The 19268-nt window shown below is 39.2% G+C and overlaps 1 protein-coding gene across 1 annotated transcript; it reads right to left on the bottom strand.

The window, feature by feature from the left end:
- Window positions 1–12106: 12106 nt before the first annotated feature.
- On the bottom strand, window positions 12107–14913 carry LOC145824006 (uncharacterized). The gene is made up of 5 exons (XM_082923592.1): window positions 14765–14913; window positions 13419–14717; window positions 13250–13262; window positions 12940–13135; window positions 12107–12834 (listed from the first exon to the last, which is right to left on the bottom strand). Exons 1-5 carry the CDS (start codon window positions 14911–14913, stop codon window positions 12107–12109), a joined length of 2385 nt encoding a protein of 794 aa, XP_082779718.1.
- Window positions 14914–19268: the final 4355 nt, after the last annotated feature.

Raw genomic sequence — 19268 nt, forward strand, 5'->3', positions numbered from 1 at the left:
TGAAATTGGAATCAGGGCAATGGCATCGTGTTCTTCACGGGAGACTAAGCTGCTAATCTTCCGATGGTCCCAAGGGTGGGATTTATGACATCTTTGACAAAAGAAACCGAATTATTAGCTGGCTTAGGATATTTGATCTTGAACTCACCCACAGTTGGAATCCACCTGGCATCCCAAAAATTAATGGAAGCGCCATTATGCATTTGCCATTGTAACCCATCACGAAGGATGTCACGACCTTGAAGACTACTAAACCAAGCCCAAGATGTGCGAGCACCCTGCGAAGCATGCAAAAAGTCCGAGTTGAGCAAAGAAAGAGTGATGAGAGTTTAAAAGTCTCCAATCTTGATGCGCAAGCAATGCTTTGTTGAAAGTTGTAAAATCCGGAAGCCAAGGCCACCTCTGGATTTAGGAAGGGTCAATTTCGCCCAGCTAGCCCAATAAATACCCCCACCTCCCGAGTCTCCTTTCCACCAAAAGTTGCGAATATAGGAATTAAGCTTGTCACAAAGTTTTTTGGGGAATAAAAAGCATGCCATAGCATAGGTTGGAATGGCTTGGACAACCTCTTTGATGAGGATCTCTCTACCTGCTTGAGATAAGAATTTAGCTTTCCAACCACTAAGCTTTGAGAGCACCCGTTCATATAAGAATCCATAGGCTTCAGATTTGGGCCTTTCCCAACAAGACGGTAAACCCAAATATTTAGCACCAGTGTTAACAGAAGAAATGCCCAAAGTTCCAGAGATTTGGTGTTGTGAAAGAAAAGACGTATTGGTTGAAAACTGAACACTCGATTTGTGAACATTGATTGTTTGACCCGAGGCGTTCCCATAGAGCTGGAGAACATTGAGAACTTCTCTAGATTGCTCCATATCTGCTTTAAAAAAGAGAATAACATCATCGGCAAATAGAAGATGGGATAAGATAGGATAAGATAGCCTAATTTGTAAACCAGATAAACGATGCTCAGAAACACTTTCGTTAAGTAACCGAGACAGCACTTCAATCACAAGGAGAAATAAGTATGGTGACAGAGGGTCCCCTTGACGAAGACCCCGTGAAGGTTGGAAACTGGTTCGCTGAGCCGCATTAACAAAGACTGAAAAGGACACCGTAGTGATGCATTGCATAATCCAATTAACCCAAGTGGGACTAAAGCCCAATTTGACCATAACAGCCTGAAGAAAACCCCATTGCACCTTGTCATAAGCTTTATTAAAATCCAACTTCAAGGCGAAGTCAACCACCTTGCCCTTACGGATTTTCAAAGCGTGGAAAGCCTCATGTGCAATAGTGATGTTATCTTGGATAAGCTGCCCAGGCACAAAATCATATTGTTATGGGGAAACAATAACATCGAGCACCTCTTTAAGTCTATTCGCAAGAATCTTAGTGATAAACTTGACAAGAAAATTACAAAGACTGATGGGCTTGAACTGTGACAGCTTCTCAGGGATATGAACTTTAGGAATAAGTACCAAGTTGGTATGGTTCATTTCCTTGAGCAAGAACCCATTTCGGAAGAAACTTTTCACGGCTACACAAACATCACCACTTACCATATCCCAAAAATGGTGATAGAAAAAACTCGGGAAACCGTCAGGTCCAGGGGCCTTCAAGGACCCAAGTTGGAAAGCAGCTTCCTTGATTTCTAAGTCATGTACCTCCCGAATCAAACGGGAATTCATGGCATCAGTAATCATAAAGTCCAACACATGCATGGCTTCCTCTATACAACTGGGCATTTCCCTGTTGAAAAGTTGACGGAAGTAACTGAATAAATAGCTGTCAATCTCGGCATCAGTTTCCAACCACACCCCTTTCTCCGTTTGTAATTTAACTAATTGATTCCGCTGACGCCTCTGATTAATTGTAGCATGAAAGAACCTAGAATTTCTATCGCCAAATTGAAGCCAGTTAATCCTTGATCATTGATGGAGATACATTTATTCACGGAGTAACACTGATTCCATCTCTGATTTCACCTTGTCTTGGGCATGTGAATTTGAAAATGACATTGGTTGCCCTTGAAGTACAGATAGATTGTGTCGCAAAGATTCCAGCAAGAGTTTATTGTTGCCAAACTCCTTCCTACTCCTTTCTTGGAGGTCCCACCAACAGTTTTTCATTCTTTGCACTAACTGATACATCAAAGACCCTGATTGCAAACGTTGCCATGTGGATTGAATTGTAGGAGCACACCCAGAATTGGTTACCTACATAGATTCAAATTTAAAAATCCGAGGGATCCTTTTCGGGGGCACACAACAATTAAGAATCAAGGGACAGTGGTCTGAACCAATACAAATATCATGAGATACTTGAGCAAAGAGAAATAGATTCCGCCAATCCATCATAACGAGACCATGACCTAATCTTTCCCGAACATTCACGGCAAGAACCTGATTATTAGACCAAGTATAGGCATTGCCCTTGAATTCCAAATCAACCAAATCACATTGAAAGATTATCTCTTGGAAATCTGCTAACTGCAATCTATTACATGCATTACTGCCTTGTTTCTCCGAAATATAAGCTACTTGGTTTAGATCTCCCAGCATAAACCAAGGGTATTGATTCGCATTCGCCAAATTAATGAGATGTTTCCACAATTTCTTCCTTACAGGAGGTTGAGGAGGAGCATAAACAAAAGTAGCAACCCAAGAAGGATACCCACTTCCGGAGACTACACACCTGATAATATTTTTTGATTTCGAACGAACATCTAATTGAACCTCATCTGTCCACCAGAGAGCCAGTCCACCAGAAAAACCAACAGAGTCCACTTAACAACACTGAGAGAATTGAGGTCTACATCGAATTCTATCTAGTTTCGCAACTTTATTTTTGGTTTCCATCAAGAAAACCATAGCAGGGTGATGGGTTATACATAACCCTCATAAGATCTGGACTGTTAGGGGACGCCCCAACCTCTAACAGTTCCAACTGATTATCAGCATGGAGTGAATGGCTAGATAGGGCCAGCCAAACCCTCTGTAATTTGAGCATCATCAACATTACAAGAGAAAGTAGTGACAACTTGGGAACAATAGTCTTCAAGGTGAGAATCAAGAGGAGTTACAGAGATAAACCCACCCGAAAACACAACCATGTCAGACTCAGAATTGCCTACCACCACATTAACCAGTTGAACCTTTTTAGGCCTCCCAACCTTTCACCCAGAAGACCTGGCCTTCTTTTCCTTCCCCGCAACCTTAGACTGAGCACCCAAAGAGAATTGCCTCTCCACCTTGTCCACTAAGTCATCAAGACCATCCCATTTCAAAATTTTAGGATGACAGACTGTAGGAAGGTCCTCATACATAGCTTTCCTGTTGAGAGAGAGGTCCATGAAGTCTAGAGAGACATAAATCTAGGCCAGAACTATGAAAATTGCCTTGAAGTGGGCTAGAAGCAGTCACCTTCAGCCCCAAATCCACCAAATTAAAAGAAAGGGAGTTACTAGGTGAAGATTGGACACCCAACGAAATAATTGGGTGTGGGAGACTCAAAAGCCCCCATTGGGTCCACTTTGGAAAAATGAGTTATAGAGCCCAGGTGAGGCCCAGACCCAGAACATGGGCCATAGAGGCCCACAGTACTCCCAACCAGACTTGGCCCAGAAAAGTTGTTAGGAGTATAACCAGGCCCAGAAGGGCTGGGAGGAGTGGGAGCAAGCCCAGAAGTTGGGATGATCACCTTATCCTACATACACTCAGAGAGAGAGGGTACAACCTACATACTTACAGATGTAGGTAAGCAAGTATCACCTTGCGACAAAACAGATTCCAGAGCTGGCACACAAGACAGAGAATCCCCTTCCTCACGCTCACATCGTACAAGCACGCCCCCGACCATTGCAGGAACATAGCCCCTGATCCCTTCACCTGCAGTAGTACGTGGTTTCGACGACGTGCCCCTCTCAGAGCGGCGAGCCAAATTAGCATTTGATTCAGTTCGGTGACGATCCGGATGAACCCCAATGTGCTTGACCAAACCAGTGCGCATGTCAAGCCCATACTTGGAGGTGGCACCATCGTCTCTAGAAGTGAACTTACAAGAAGTGTTGTCATGCCCTATTCTGCCACAGTCACAGAAAAATTCAAAGAGTTTCTCATACTTATACAAGACGCGAACATCATCCATGGCTTCCCCGAATGGATTTCGACGATGGAGGATGAAACCCTGCAGCAAAGGCTTAGTAATGTCTATCTCAACTCGAATCCGTAGAAAACTCCTTCCCAAGAGGAGCCCATCAAAAAGGGCCTCAACTTTAATCAGTTTACCTAGATGATTCCCAATGGTTACCCCATGCGTCGTAGTCATTTTATCTAGGGGGAGGCCATAGACCTGGACCCAGAAGGGACACCAACGGAACTCGAAGTTAGAGACAGCTATCCCAAGATGGAGTGGTTGGAGAATCAAGTGATTTCCCATGACCGACCAAGGGGCTTCGTCTAACACCTTGCTCCGATCCTTACTGTCAGCAAACTGGAACATATATACATTATCACTCCACGGTGAGATTACCAACTTCGAATACGGCTTCCACGTACTTTGGAGAATGTTGGAAACGGCTGTCCGGTTAAGAATTTCAGGGGCTAGAATCTTCCCCACCGAACAGAGTTCCGGAACATCCTCACATTCATCGTAGCCTTCAGAGAGGTCAAGAGTTTCCATCAGTAAAGCAAAACACCCAAACCAAGAGAGAGAGATAGAAGACCCAGAGCACAGTAAAATAGGAGTAAGTCAAGCTCAAAGAAAGACTTAGAAAGAGGGAGGGAGGAAGATGCACACAGTGCAATAGAAGGGTTTGAGATTCCGGAGGAAGCTACCAAATAGTAGACAAACTCTGAAGACTAGAGAGAGAAGCTCTCATGAAGCGGGAGAATTTGATGCATGCTTGTTTTCACCAGATTCAGACATAGCCATTGTAACAACCTTCTTAAAATTTACAAGAGACGACATGAAAATGCAAGAACGTTCACAAATAAACTTGGTTGAAAATAGGCGTTCGGGGGGCGAAAATGAAAAATAGCCCCCAAACCACTCTATGGATGTCATAGGAAGCATCCTCGTGACAAATAGTGTAGCACTTGTATCCTTTATTTTATTTTGGAGATCTTTGGTGTTGTTATGGGTTGGTTTTGGAGGAGTATAATTCGATTTAAACTTGTTGGGTTTGGTTGTTCGCACTTATTCTTGTCAAAAGTTCCTTGAAGACTTAGAAATTCTATTCTAGGGTCGACACCAGCCTTCCTAAGGGTCGACCCTTACCTGTTGGTGAAGTTTCTAGAAGTGTTGCTGGGAGATAGGGTAGACACCAGACTGGGAGAGGGTCGACCCTCTTATGTCTGTGTGTTAGTTGCTGGGAGATATGGTAGAAACCAGACTGGGAGAGGGTCGACCCTCTTATGTCTGTGTGTTGGTTGCTGGAAGATAGGGTTGACCCCCTCCTGTCTTAGGGTTGACCCCTGCGTGTTTTTTTTAGATTTTTGGGGTTCGAATGGGCCCTACCCTCGGGGGGTTTTTGGGCCTATTATTTTATTTTACCTTGGGGTTATTTGCTACTAGTATAAATAGACCCAAACCACTTTCCTCTCATTACTTTTTCTCCTCTTTTCCTCTCAACCCATGATTTCTCTCCTCTCTCTCTAAAACTTAACTTTTCGCACTTAGATCTTTAGATCTACTCACCTAGAGCCATCTTTTCACCTTGGTCCTTTGGGAAAGGTTGTAGATCTTGTGAAGGGCTTTCTATTGATCCAAGTGGTTCATGGTTTCGTCGCCGGTGATTTTTGGGTTGTTTTCTCTTCGCTTCAAGAGATAAGGATTTCTTTGCTCCTTTCTAATACTTTGTTTATAGATAGACATGTGATAGATTTTATTGAATAAAAACCATATTCATTATGGATTTTCTTGAAAGTAATGAAAGGGGATCTAGGGTTTGATATTTGTGATTGGAGTTGTTAAGTTGTTTGTTGTTGGGTTATTTGGGAAATGATTTATTATGTTTGTGAAGAGAGGGAAGAAAGCCCTAATTTAAAATTATTGATATAATGGATTTCAAAGGGAGGAAGTTGAATAATCCTTATATATTTTGCTAATATGGGTTGTATGCTTGTGTTTATATCAAAAGAAAATAAAATGAGAAGTAACCACAGTGTTGGTTTTGTTTTAAACTAATCACGTGAAGTTGAGTTGAGTTATGGTTTTGATACCAATGGAATTGGTTTTGTAAAATAAAGAGGATGGGTTTGGTTTTGATTTTATAAAATGACGAGAATGAATTCTTAGAAAATGGTTGGAGTTGTGTGGATTGGAAAAATAAAGAAAAGTGGTCTTTTTGAAAGAAAATGAAATCATCACCCTTTGTAAACGAATAATGAACTTGAGATCGGATCTTGGAACCTTTACATATTATCATTGTTATTGGACTGAAAGTCTTGCGAGAATTGAATTTTTGTTTTCTTTTCGTATTAGATGCAGAAATGGATAGATATGAATGTAAATGGTGGAGTTGGTTATTTGTAATTTCTCACCTATGAAAATATGGATAGCTTATCTATTTTGGAGATTGTGTATATGTTTAGAATTATATGTTTTGGGCTATCGGTGGAGGATAGCTATGACTGTTGTAGAAATTGCATGTGGACTAGGTGAATTAAAACTAATCCTTCATTGGTTGTTATTTAATATGACTATGTTTATATACATTGTGTATGTATCACACTTGTGTTATTATGCATTCTTGTATGTTGATATGGTTGGGAATGTGCTTGCGTTTCGAATGAGAGGTACCAGTACCTTCCAGCTAGCGTCTGGAGAACTTGGCAGAGCTACCATTACCTTCCAGCCGGTGTCTGGTAAATTGGGATTTTAGTATGGAAAGGTGTATCCTTGACTTGGCATTTTGTTATGGAAAGGTGTATCATTGAATTACCATGCTTAAGGCAAGTAGAGCATAATTCCTTTATCATTATTGTCTCAGTGTATCTGGGTATATCATGGGTTATGATGGTTATTGTTCTAGAAGGCCGTGTTGCCTCAATTGTTAAAGTGGATAGTTATTGATTGCTTGTTGTTTTCCTTTTGTATTAAAGGCATACTTGAATAGTTATGAATGTGTTAGAAACGAACGTAAGTATTGTATTGTGATGGTGAAAAACGTGAAAGAGTTTGAATACTTGTGTGAACATGTTTTGAAAAGGCAAATCAGGTATAAGTCTGAGAAGTGAGAAAAAAACGTAATGGGCTTGGTGAAATTGTTCTCTTCAGAAATTTGTCATAGTCATATGAATTTTGGAAAAAGGTAACAAGAAGAAAGAAAAATGAATTGCTTATGTTATTGAATGAAATGAACAACTTTGAGAAAAGTTCTTATACACATATATTTCTGTATAAACCGTCACATTATTTATACAGTGTGAGACTAAGAATTTATGATCATAGCTATCTGTAAGTTGCTATTGTTTAGGATCATGTTGAGATCCCTACTGGACTTTATGTTCATCCCACGTTGTTAATCCTTTTTCAGGTGACCATCGAGAAGGGTTTCAAGATCGAGGATCTTCTTTACCTGTTGGCCACATGGCCTTTTATTTGTGGGCGGAATACCATTGACGTAAAAGGGTTAAACCCTTCTTTTTACTTTAAAGATGTAAGCTTGCGGCCAATTTATTTAGTTACGTACATGTTGCATTTAATTTGCATTTCGGATGACAGAATCTTTATTTATTCTTACGAATGATGTAAAGAGTTTCCCCATGTTATCTTTGAAATTGAATAAACTTAATGAATTTGGTAATGGTTTCCGAGTAATAAAAAGTGGGGTGTTACAAATATAATCTGTGGGGACAGATGGGATGTAATTAGCACACGTAGGTTGGGAGTTGGAGTCAAGAACGCCTAAAACTTAGTTGAAAAAGGCCGTTTGGGGAACAAAAATATAAAACAACCCCCGAACCACTCTATGGATGTCACCAGTAGCTTCCTCGTGAGAAATAAGACATGTCGGGATACACAGGATGTAATTAGCACACAGAGGTTGGGAGTTAGAGTTAAAAACGCCTTAAACTTAGTCGAAAAAAGGTGTTCAGGGTGTGAAAATGCAAAATAGCTCCGAACCACTCTATAGATGTCACAAAAAGCATCCTCATGACAAATAGGATCTGTGGGGACAGACGAGATGTAATTAGCACACGTAGGTTGGGAGTTAGAGTAAAAAATGCCTTAAACTTAGTCGAAAAAGGCTGTTCGGGAGGCAAAAATATAAAATAGCCCCTGAACCACTCTATGGATGTCACTGGTAGCATCCTCGTGACAAATAGGACTTGTGGGAACAGACGAGATGTAATTAGCACACGTAGTGTCACGCCCCAAACCTGCCCCTAAAAGTTTGGGCATGACCTACTCAAAAACAGACACAAATTCTGTTTACATAAACTATGGGGCTTGAACGGAAGCACTTAATATCATAAAATGACATAAAACAATGTCCATTGAGCTACCACTACTATGCCAGGATCACACGCATTGCATAAGGTAGATGAACATACAATGATATGTATCTGAGAAATTAGCTATGTACATATTCATATACAGACCCAGCCCCATGATTGGGCATATAACAAAAACATTGGAGGGTAAGGGTTATATACATTAGTCAACTTTAGACAGACAAGTAGAGTACAAGCCAAAACTTAGCAAAACTTCATAAAATGCACAGGCTTCATCTAAGTGCCTGGACAGACTGAATGTTGACAAAAGAGAGACGATCATCAAGGGTTAAGGCTGACCTCCAGGTTGATTACCTACAGAAGTAGACAAAATACAGAGTGAGCCAGGCTCAATGAATAATAATACGTAAACAATTCCATAATCAACTTGAATTACTATGCATATCAATGCATATATAAATGCAGAGGACATATGGTTAATCTGATTCTGTAATTATTTCCAGAACGGCCTTGGGCCCAGTCTTTGAATAGAGTGGTTTTAACCCCAGAGTTATACAGAACGGCCTCAGCCCTCGCAGAGTTCATAGATTGGCCATAGGCCTCACAGAGTTCACAGATTGGCCTCTGGCCCAGATATCAATAGAGCAGAGTGTTTCCAGAGTGATACAGATGTACACGGATTCTTTTAGTGTTTACATAAGTTCACACCGATTCCCGATCAACATACGTGTTAATGTCATTATTTGCGAAGATTAGAACGTTAATAACAATAATTATTAACGGTAAATAAATGTACATCTATAGTACTATTACTCATAGTGCTGTGGCGTAGCGATGGTTCCTCCCAGAGTGTGTCCTACACACATAGATAATTCACACATTAGTTCCTTTTTATTTTAAATCATTTTCTGAGTCATTACGCTTTGAATGAATTTACAACCATTATAAGATTATGAAAAAATTATTTTAATAATATCAGAGGATCGAGCACGCAAAACAGAGCAGGCGAATTTTTTTGGCCTAGGCCGCCCCTGCGGCAGTCCCCTCCGCACGTGCGGAAGTGGACTGTACGTGCAGTACTCCTTCCCTGCACGAGCGGCTGAAAGCAGAATGTAATTCCTATTTTTTTCCCTCTTGTCCGCACGTGCGGCCATGACCTCCGCACGTGCAGTGGTGCTCCGCACGTGTGGCCATGACCTCCGCACGTGCGGCCGTGGCCCTTGTTTTGGGCAGTCCGAAATTAACCCAAAATCCAGCAGAACCAACATATTCTAAGTACAAAATAAAGATGAGTAATTCAATAAGTTAACCAAACATCTTCATAACATGAATCACAATGATAATATCACAAATAGACATGATTAGAAGCTTAATTAGACTACAATCCTTCCTAATTTCATCTACAAAATCTAATTTCCTTGCCTTCACAAAATATATATACAATACATATGTATAATTATATGAGTTTGGCATGAAAACCAAAGAGTAAAGGGTAATTCCTACGCAACACTTAAATTAAGTCTCAAAGCAACCAAATGATGAGAACAATTTCCAATCAAGCTTGAAACACTCAAAATCTTCAATTACAAACCCTAAGTTGCAAAAACATGAAACAAAACCTTCCTTAAGTCCAAGTGAAGGTTAATTAGGTTGGATTGAGCTTACCTTGAATTAAATCCCACAACTCTCCTCAATTTGCCAATCTTCCTTGTTGAATTTCTTCTCCCGTAATTCTTCTTCCCCACACTCTCTTTTCTCTCCCAGGAGATATTTTGAAATGAATTTCCCAAGTCAAATGATTAAAGAGCATTGATATTTACATATAAGGTGAATAAGACGAAAATCAATCAGTTTAATCATTCCTAATCAAAATTTCACATAAAATCGTTTTGAGACTTAAAAATCATGCCGATCTTAAATGTAAAATCAATTTCAGATTATTAAGCTCCAATTTCTGAGCCAAACTTTTATAGTTGTAACAGATAGTTCTCTTATTAAATAGATATGAACCTATATTCATAGGATTCACTTAATCAAACTTAATTTCACATAAAATTTCATAATAAGCATTTAAAAGCACAGAATAAGGGACTGAAAATATACCCGAATCATATACGAGGGTCGGGTTATTACACTCTTCCCCCCTTAAATAGTTTGGTCCCTCAAACTTGGTTTACCTTAGGATAGGAACAGATGTGGATATTGGTATTGCATTTCTTCTTCTTTTTCCCAAGTTGCTTCGGTTCCGTAATGTTCTTGCGACTCAACTTTTACCATTTGGAATTTCTCGATTCCGTAACTGTTTTACTTGTCGATCCAGAATCCGAATAGGTTTCTTTTCATATGTCAATTTATCATCCAGAATGATTTGGTGGTAATCAATGATATGAGATGGATCCGGAAGATATCCTCGAAGCATATAGACATGGAACACGTTATGTACTTGGCTCATATTTGGTGGAAGGGCGGCTCGGTAAGCTACCGGACCCACTCTTTCCAAAATTTGAAAGGGACCAACATACCAGGGTGTTAACTTACCCCTTTTCTGGAATCTTGGATGTCCTTTCATTGGGGTGACTTTCACGAACACATGACCATACACTTCAAATTCCAAATTCCTTCGTCGGTTATTCGCATTACTCTTCTGCCTACTTTGAGCAGTTCTCAATCTTTCCCGAATAGTTTTAATCTTTTCCGTTGTCAACTGGATAATTTCAGGCCCTAATAATGATTTATCTCTGACTTCAGCCCAACACACAGGGGAACGACATGGCCTCCCATACAAAGCCTCATAAGGTGCCATCCCAATACTCGAATGGTAACTATTATTGTACGCGAACTCTACCAACAGTAGGTGAGTTTCCCAACTTTCCTGAAAATCCAAAATACACATTCGGAGCATAACTTCTAGTGTTTGTATCGTTCTCTCGGATTGTCCGTTTGTCTGAGGGTGAAAAGCTGTGCTAAACTTTAATCCTGTACCCATTGCGCCCTATAGACTCTGCCAGAATCTAGATACAAACTTTAGATCTCTATCTGATACTATTGAAACTGGAATACCGTGGAGTCTCACTATTTCATTCACATAGATTACCGCAAGTTTATCTGCATTATACTGAGTCTTCACAGGTAGGAAATGGGCGGACTTGGTTAACCGGTCTACAATGACCCATACAGAATTCATACCCCGAGGAGTTCGTGATAACCCTACAACAAAATCCATGGTCAGATGTTCCCACTTCCACTCCGGAATTAGAAGGGGTTGCAGCAATCATGCCGGTCTCTGATGCTCTGCTTTTACTTGTTGACACTGTAAACATTTGGAGACAAAATCCGCAATTTCCTTTTTCATACTTGGCCACCAAAAGTTTTGTTTCAAATCCCGGTACATTTTAGTACTTCCCGGATGCATTGAAAATCTTGAGGCATGTGCTTCTTCCATCAGTTTCCGTTTAAGTTCCAACACATTAGGGACACATATTTGGTTTTGAAATCTTGAGTACCGAATCCACCAAACTGAATCCCGGTTTCGGTTTTGTCTCTAACTCCTCACATACTTTCCTTAGAATTTCATCTTCCATTTGATATAGTTTGATCTCTTCAAGTAAGGTCGGTTGGGCCATCACTGCTGCTATTATGGTCTCCTACCCATGTATCACAAGATCTACGTTCATTTCATCCAATTCAATCACTAACTCCTTTTGCTCCGTAAATAGATTTGCCAAATTTCCCATATTTTTCTGACTAAGTGCATCTGCAACCGCATTGGCTTTACCAGGGTGGTAATGGAGCTGCAAATCATAATCTTTAATAAGTTCTAACCACCGTCGCTGTCGCATATTTAACTCCTTCTGCGTAAAAAGGTACTTGAGGCTCTTATGATCAGTATAAACCTCGCAAGTGGTGCCATACAGATAATGTTGCCACATCTTCAAAGCAAAAACTATTGCGGCTAGCTCAAGGTCATGTGTGGGATAATTCTTTTCATGGGGTTTGAGCTGTTGGGAAGCATAAGCGATAACTTTTCCATTTTGCATAAGCACACAACCTAGCCCTTTGTGAGAAGCATCACTGTAGATCATAAACCCTTCAGCACTAGATGGCAAGGCAAGGACTGGAGCTGTAGTTAACTTTATTTTTAATTCCTGGAAGGCAGATTCCCGCTGTTCTAACCATTCAAACGCAACTCCCTTTTGAGTCAGTTGTGTAAGCGGTACAACGATTTTGGAAAAATCTTGAACAAATCTCTTGTAATATCTGGCTAACCCCATAAAGCTACGTACCTTAGTCACATTGGTAGGAGTTGGCCAATTTACGATCGCCTCAATTTTGTGTGGATCAACGGAGACTCCTTCCTTTGTTATTACATGCCCTAGAAATGCCACCTCTTGTAGCCAGAATTCACATTTCTTCAGCTTTGCATACAGTTTCTTTTCTCAAAGTGTTTGAAGAATTGAACGAAGATGATCCTTATGACCTTTTGCATTCCTCGAATAAATAAGGATGTCATCGACAAATACCACCACAAACTCATCTAGATAAGGCTTAAAAACACGATTCATCAAATCCATAAATGCTGTTGTTGCGTTAGTAACTCCAAAGGGCATAACCAGAAATTCGTAATGGCCGTATCGAGTTCGAAACGCTGTCTTCTCAACATCGTCAGCTTTGACCTTCAGTTGGTGGTATCCGGATCGTAAATCAATCTTCGAAAAAACTTGTGCCCCTTATAACTGATCAAACAAATCATCGATCCGCGGCAGTGGGTACTTATTCTTGATCGTTACCTTATTGAGTTCCCTGTAATCGATACAAAGTCAGAGTGTTCCATCATTCTTTTTCACAAACAGAACTGGCGCACCCCAAGGAGACACACTCGGGCGAATGAACCCCTTATCAAGTAAATCTTGTAACTGAACCTTTAATTCCTTCATTTCAGCTGGTGACATTCAATACGGAGTTTTAGAAATGGGTTGGGTTCTTGGTGCCATTTCGATGGTAAACTCGATTTCACGGTCTACTAACTCCCCCGGCAATTCTTCTGGAAAGACATCTGAAAATTCACAGACAACTGGAATCATGTCGGTACCCCCATTCATCACTTGCCCTTCCAAAATACTGCACAAATACCCCTGACACCCTTTCTGAATTATTTTACAAGCCTTTGTTGCAGAAATTAAATAAGGTGGAGAAGTCGTTTCCTGTCCCTGAAAAGTAGACTCTGATTGACCCGAAGGGTGGAAACTGATTTGCTTAGTCAAACAGTCTATAGTTGCACCATATTCACTCAACCAATCCATTCCCAGAACAATATCAAAATAAGTCATGTCAAGAAGTAACAAATTAGCATATACCCGGATATCCCCAAGTTGGAGTTCACAAGCAACATACACAGAAGCACAGATCATAGAGTCTTCCAAAGGTGAAGACACACATAACATATAAGACAATTTTTCCTCAAATTTATCTAAATTTTGCGCAAATAATTTTGACACAAAGGAATGGGTAGAACCAGAATTAAACAATACGTGAGCAGAGTGACCGTGAACAATAAATGTACCTGACACCACTGTTGCCGCATTTTGCACATCTCCCGCAACCAATGAAAACACTCTGCCTTGTCTTGTAGTGTCTTTGTTGTTAGCAGGTTTGGCAGCTGACTTGGTGCTGGGAGCTGTTGTAGACCCCGCCGAACTTGTAGCAGTCCTATTACCATTTCGTTGAGTCCACTTAGGACAATCCCTTACTAGATGACCCGTTTTGCCACACCTAAAATAGGCTCCAGACTTCCAATAGCAAGTCCCACAGTGCTTCTTTCCACATTCTGAACACACAGGAGTTGAGTCCGGAGTAATAGTACAAATACTAGAAGTCCCCGAATTTTGCTTCTTATTTGGTGGAGTAGTTGACCTCTTTAACCATTGATTGTTCTGCCTCTTTCCTTTCCATTCGGAGATCGGGGTCTGAGCAGCAATATTTCCCTCTGCTATAACGGCCCTCTCCAACACATCAACATAGGTAGGTAACTTTAACATGTTGACTCGGTCCAGGATAGCACCCCGTAATCCCCCTTCAAATTTCCGTGCCTTCTTATAATCTGTGTCCACCATATGAGGTGCAAACCGGGCTAATTCTGCAAATTGAGCTTCATACTCTGCAACGGCCTTATTTCCTTGTTTAAGAGTTTCAAATTCAGTCACCTTTTTATCTCGCATACTTTGGAGAAAGTACTTGTCATAAAACAGCTCCAAGAATCTGTCCCATGTTAACCCTGGTGTGTAGTTCTCGTAAACATCCACTACCTCCGTGCTTCGTCTTCAAGAGTGAAGGCAGGAAGTTGCACTTTTTGGGCTTCGGTACAAGGAAATACTTCAAACAATTTTCCTATTCCCAACACCCAAGCTTTAGCTTTCATTGGTTCTATTCCTCCCTTGAATGATGGCGGCTTCATCTTTTTAAACTCCTTTGTGAGTGTAATGGTTCGGTCCTCAGCATGAAAATCTTATACCGCAAGCGGAGGTACCGGTGGCGGCGACAGTTGTGGTTGAGGTTGTTGCTGTTGCTGCCGTAAGGTCTCCGCCATTTCCATAATCATTCTTTCAATCCTGTCCAACTGTGCAGAAGTAGCATCTTCCGGGTTTTCCGTTCTTGTTCTCACCATATCCTATAAGACAATATGCACATGAAATATACAATAGACATGGGTCACGGTCATTAGTGTTAGCAGACTACATTTAGCGTTGCCATCAATCTCTTATTATGCTTTCAGAATGTTATGCATGATGCCTAAGTCTTTTCTAGACATCCTAAGGCTCAATGGATCCGTGTGTGAGATAGCAACTCGTGCTCTGATACCACTTGTCACGCCCCAAACTTGCCTCTAAAAGTTTGGGCATGACCTACTTAGAAACAGACACAAATTCTATTTACATAAACTATGGGGCTTGAACGGAAGCACTTAATATCATAAAATGACATAAAGCAATGTCCATTGAGCTACCACTACTATGCCAGGATCACACGCATTGCATAAGGTAGATAAACATACAGTGACATGCATCTGAGAAATTAGCTATGTACATATTCATATACAGACCCAGCCCCATGATTGGGCATATAACAAAAACATTGGAGGGTAAGGGTTATATACATCAGTCAACTTTAGACAGACAAGTAGAGTACAAGCCAAAACTTAGCAAAACTTCATAAAATGCACGGGCATCATCTAAGTGCCTGGACAGACTGAATGTTGACAAAAGAGAGGCGATCATCAAGGGCTAAGGCTGACCTCCAGATTGATTACCTACAAAAGTAGACAAAATACAGAGTGAGCCAGGCTCAATGAATAATAGTACGTAAACAATTCCATAATCAACTTGAATTACTATGCATATCAATGCGTATATAAATGCAGAGGACATATGGTTAATCTGATTCTGTAATTATTTTCAGAACGGCCTTAGGCCCAGTCTTTGAACAAAGTGGCTTTAAGCCCAGAGTTATACAGAACGGCCTCAGGCCTTGCAGAGTTCACAGATTGGCCATAGGCCTCACAGAGCTCACAGATTGGCCTCTGGCCCTTATAACAACAGAGCAGAGTGTTTCCAGAGTGATACAAACGTACACAGATTTTTTTAACGTTTACATAAGTTCACATCAATTCCCGATCAACATACGTGTTAATGTCATTACTTGCGAAGATCAGAACGTTAATAACAATAATTATTAACGGTAAATAAATGTACATCTATAGTACTATTACTCACAGTGTTGTGGCATAGCGATGGTTCCTCCCGGAGTGTGTCCTACACACATAGATAATTCACACATTAGTTCCTTTTTCTTTTAAATCATTTTCTGAGTCATTACGCTTCGAATGAATTTACAACCATTCTAAGATTATCAAAAAATTATTTTAATAATATCAGAGGATCGAGCACGCAAAATGGAGCAGGCAAATTTTTTCAGCCTGGGCCGTATGTGCGACAGTCCCCTCCGCACATGCGAAAGTGGGCCGCACGTGCGGTACTCCTTCCCTGTACGAGCGTCTGAAAGCAGAATGTAATTCCCATTTTTTTCCCTCTTGTCTGCACGTGTGGCCATGACCTCCGCACGTGCGGCCGTGGCCCCTGTTTTGGGCAGTCCGAAATTAACCCAAAATCCAGTAGAAGCAACATATTCTAAGTACAAAATAAAGATAAGTAATTCAATAAGTTAACCCAACATCTTCGTAACATGAATCACAATTATAATATCACAAATAGACATGATTAGAAGCTTAATTAGGCTACAATCCTTTCTAATTTCATCTACAAAATCCAATTTCCTTGTCTTCACAAAATATATATACAATACATATGTATAATTATATGAGTTTGGCATGAAAACCAAAGAGTAAAGGGTAATTCCTACACAACACTTAAATTAAGTCTCAAAGCAACCAAATGATGAGAACAATTTCCAATCAAGCATGAATCACTCAAAATCTTCAATTACAAACCCTAAGTTGTAAAAACATGAAACAAAACCGTCCTTAACTCCAAGTGATTAGGTTTGATTGAGCTTACCTTGAATTAAATCCCACAACTCTCCTCAATTTGCCAATCTTCCTTGTTTTCTTCTCCCGTAATTCTTCTTCTCCACACTCTCTCTTTTCTCCCCCAGGAGATATTTTGAAATGAATTTCCCAAGTCAAATGATTAAAGAGCATTGATATTTACATATAAGGTGAATAAGACGAAAATCAATCAGTTTAATCATTCCTAATCAAAATTTCACAGAAAATCATTTTAAGGCTTAAAAATCATGCCAATCTCAAATGTAAAATCAATTTCAGATTATTAAGCTTCTAAGGCCTCCAATTTCTGAGCCAAACTTTTATAGTTGTAACAGATAGTTCTCTTACTAAACAGATATGAACCTATATTCATAGGATTCACTTAATCAAACTTAATTTCACATAAAATTTCACAATAAGCATTTAAAAGCACAGAATAAGGGACTGAAAATATACCCGAATCACATACGAGGGTCGGGTTATTACACGTAGGTTAGGAGTTGGACTCAAAAATGGCTTTGTCTCACACTCCAATTTTCTCAATTTTCAACCACTGTGAGACTCATATTTAATTATTTTTCACTAGCAAAGATTTTCAATTGAACCATGGATAACAATATAAAAAGATGAATCTAACCTGTAGAATCTAGCATCCCTTCCTTATACCAGACCACCTAGTTGAGATTTGTTGAGGACCTAAAAGATTATAGAGTTATTTTGGGGAATACAAATTTAAATTGTAATTGCATATAAATTATAATGGATAATTCGATTTGAGGTGTGGTTCTCTTTTTGCCTACATGTCTGCCTTTTTCTGTTGTTTAATCTCATGCCAAACTTATCCTCATTCATGAATAATTGCCATTGAACTGGCTTTTTTAGTACACAGACCAATGTAAAAGGATTTTTTTTTTCATCTCTCTTTTTTCCTCCCTTGAAGTAGATGTATATCTATTTGTGTCCTTACTGACAAAGTAAAAATAAATTCGAGTAGATTTTTCATAAATAACACAAAATTCATTGGTGCTATGTTTACAAGGGCAATATCTACCTCCCATATGTCATTGTCAGAGTATTGTTGCTTGCAAACTAAAGACCCATGAATCATACATGTATGTCTCTATAAACATATACATATATATATATATATATATATACTCGTGAATGAAATAAAATAATCAGATTATCCGTATACAGTGTGACATTATCCTCAAATGCTATATGGAACTAATGGGTGAATTTTTATTTTTTTTTGTAGATGGCTTTTGGCATTGACATGTGGATATTCCATTTTTGTGTACGGAGGATCATTTACAATTTTTTATAATCCCCTTTTTTTGTATCATGCCAAATGGCCATTTCGCATAGTAGTAAATATATTTTTGTGTACGAAGGGCATAGTTTTCATATGATTATTTGTTTTGTATGAATTTATTATTTTAAGTTGGAATATACTTGGTTTGTATGCAATGTTGACATTAAAAGTTATTCTTCTATTTGGACGGTTGTGAGTGAATGCAGATTGTGGAATGAGTGATAATATATATATATATATATATATTGTTTTTGTTTGCATTGCATGGAATATTTACAGGTTGTGGACAAATTAATTATAAAAAAAAAGTTGATGTTTTTGGCGACTAAACAATTGGTAGCCAAAAATGAAGTAAGTATTTTTAACGACTAAATAGTTAGTAGCTAAAAAAAAGAATTAAATGGAAACAAATCTTTTGGCCACTAAATATTTAGTAGCCATAAATAAAAAAGACTTTAGGCGACTAATGATTTAGTAGCCAAATAAATAAATAAAAGAAAAAACACTTTTGGTAACTAAATATTTAGCAGGCAAAACAAAAAAAATTCTATGATAGGCAACTAAAACTTTAGTAGCTAAACAAAAAAAAAAAAAAATTAGACTTTAGGCGACTAAACCATTTAGTAGCTAAAAAAAAAAAGATGAACAAAAAAAAAAAAAAAGAAAATTAGCAACTAAAAGTTTGGTCGCCCTAAATGGTTTAAGTTTTTGGCGACAAAATTTTAGTCACTGAAAATGTAATGTCAAATTTATTATGAACTTTTGGCGACCAAAAAATTAGTTGCCAATTGAAGATTTCAGTGACTAAATAGTTTTTAGTAGCCAATTGAGAACTTTTGGCAACTAAAAAATTAGTTGCCCATTGAAGACTTTCAGCGACTAAATATTTTTTAGTCGCCAATACCTTTCCCGACAAGCATCCAGCGACAAAGCT

This window comes from Camellia sinensis, chromosome 4 (assembly GCF_055761805.1).
Source record: "Camellia sinensis isolate YWXY chromosome 4, ASM5576180v1, whole genome shotgun sequence".
Taxonomy (NCBI): domain Eukaryota; kingdom Viridiplantae; phylum Streptophyta; class Magnoliopsida; order Ericales; family Theaceae; genus Camellia; species Camellia sinensis.

Bases quoted from the DNA above. Each gene is read 5' to 3' on its own strand.
- LOC145824006 (XM_082923592.1), bottom strand. From the start codon at position 14,913: ATGAAGCCGCCATCATTCAAGGGAGGAATAGAACCAATGAAAGCTAAA. The intron at 14,718-14,764 runs GTAGTGGATGTT...AACATGGGACAG, and splicing joins CTTGAAGACGAAGCACGGAG to ATTCTTGGAGCTGTTTTATG. The intron at 12,835-12,939 runs GTCATAAGGATC...TGGCATTTCTAG, and splicing joins TTATTCGAGGAATGCAAAAG to GGCATGTAATAACAAAGGAA.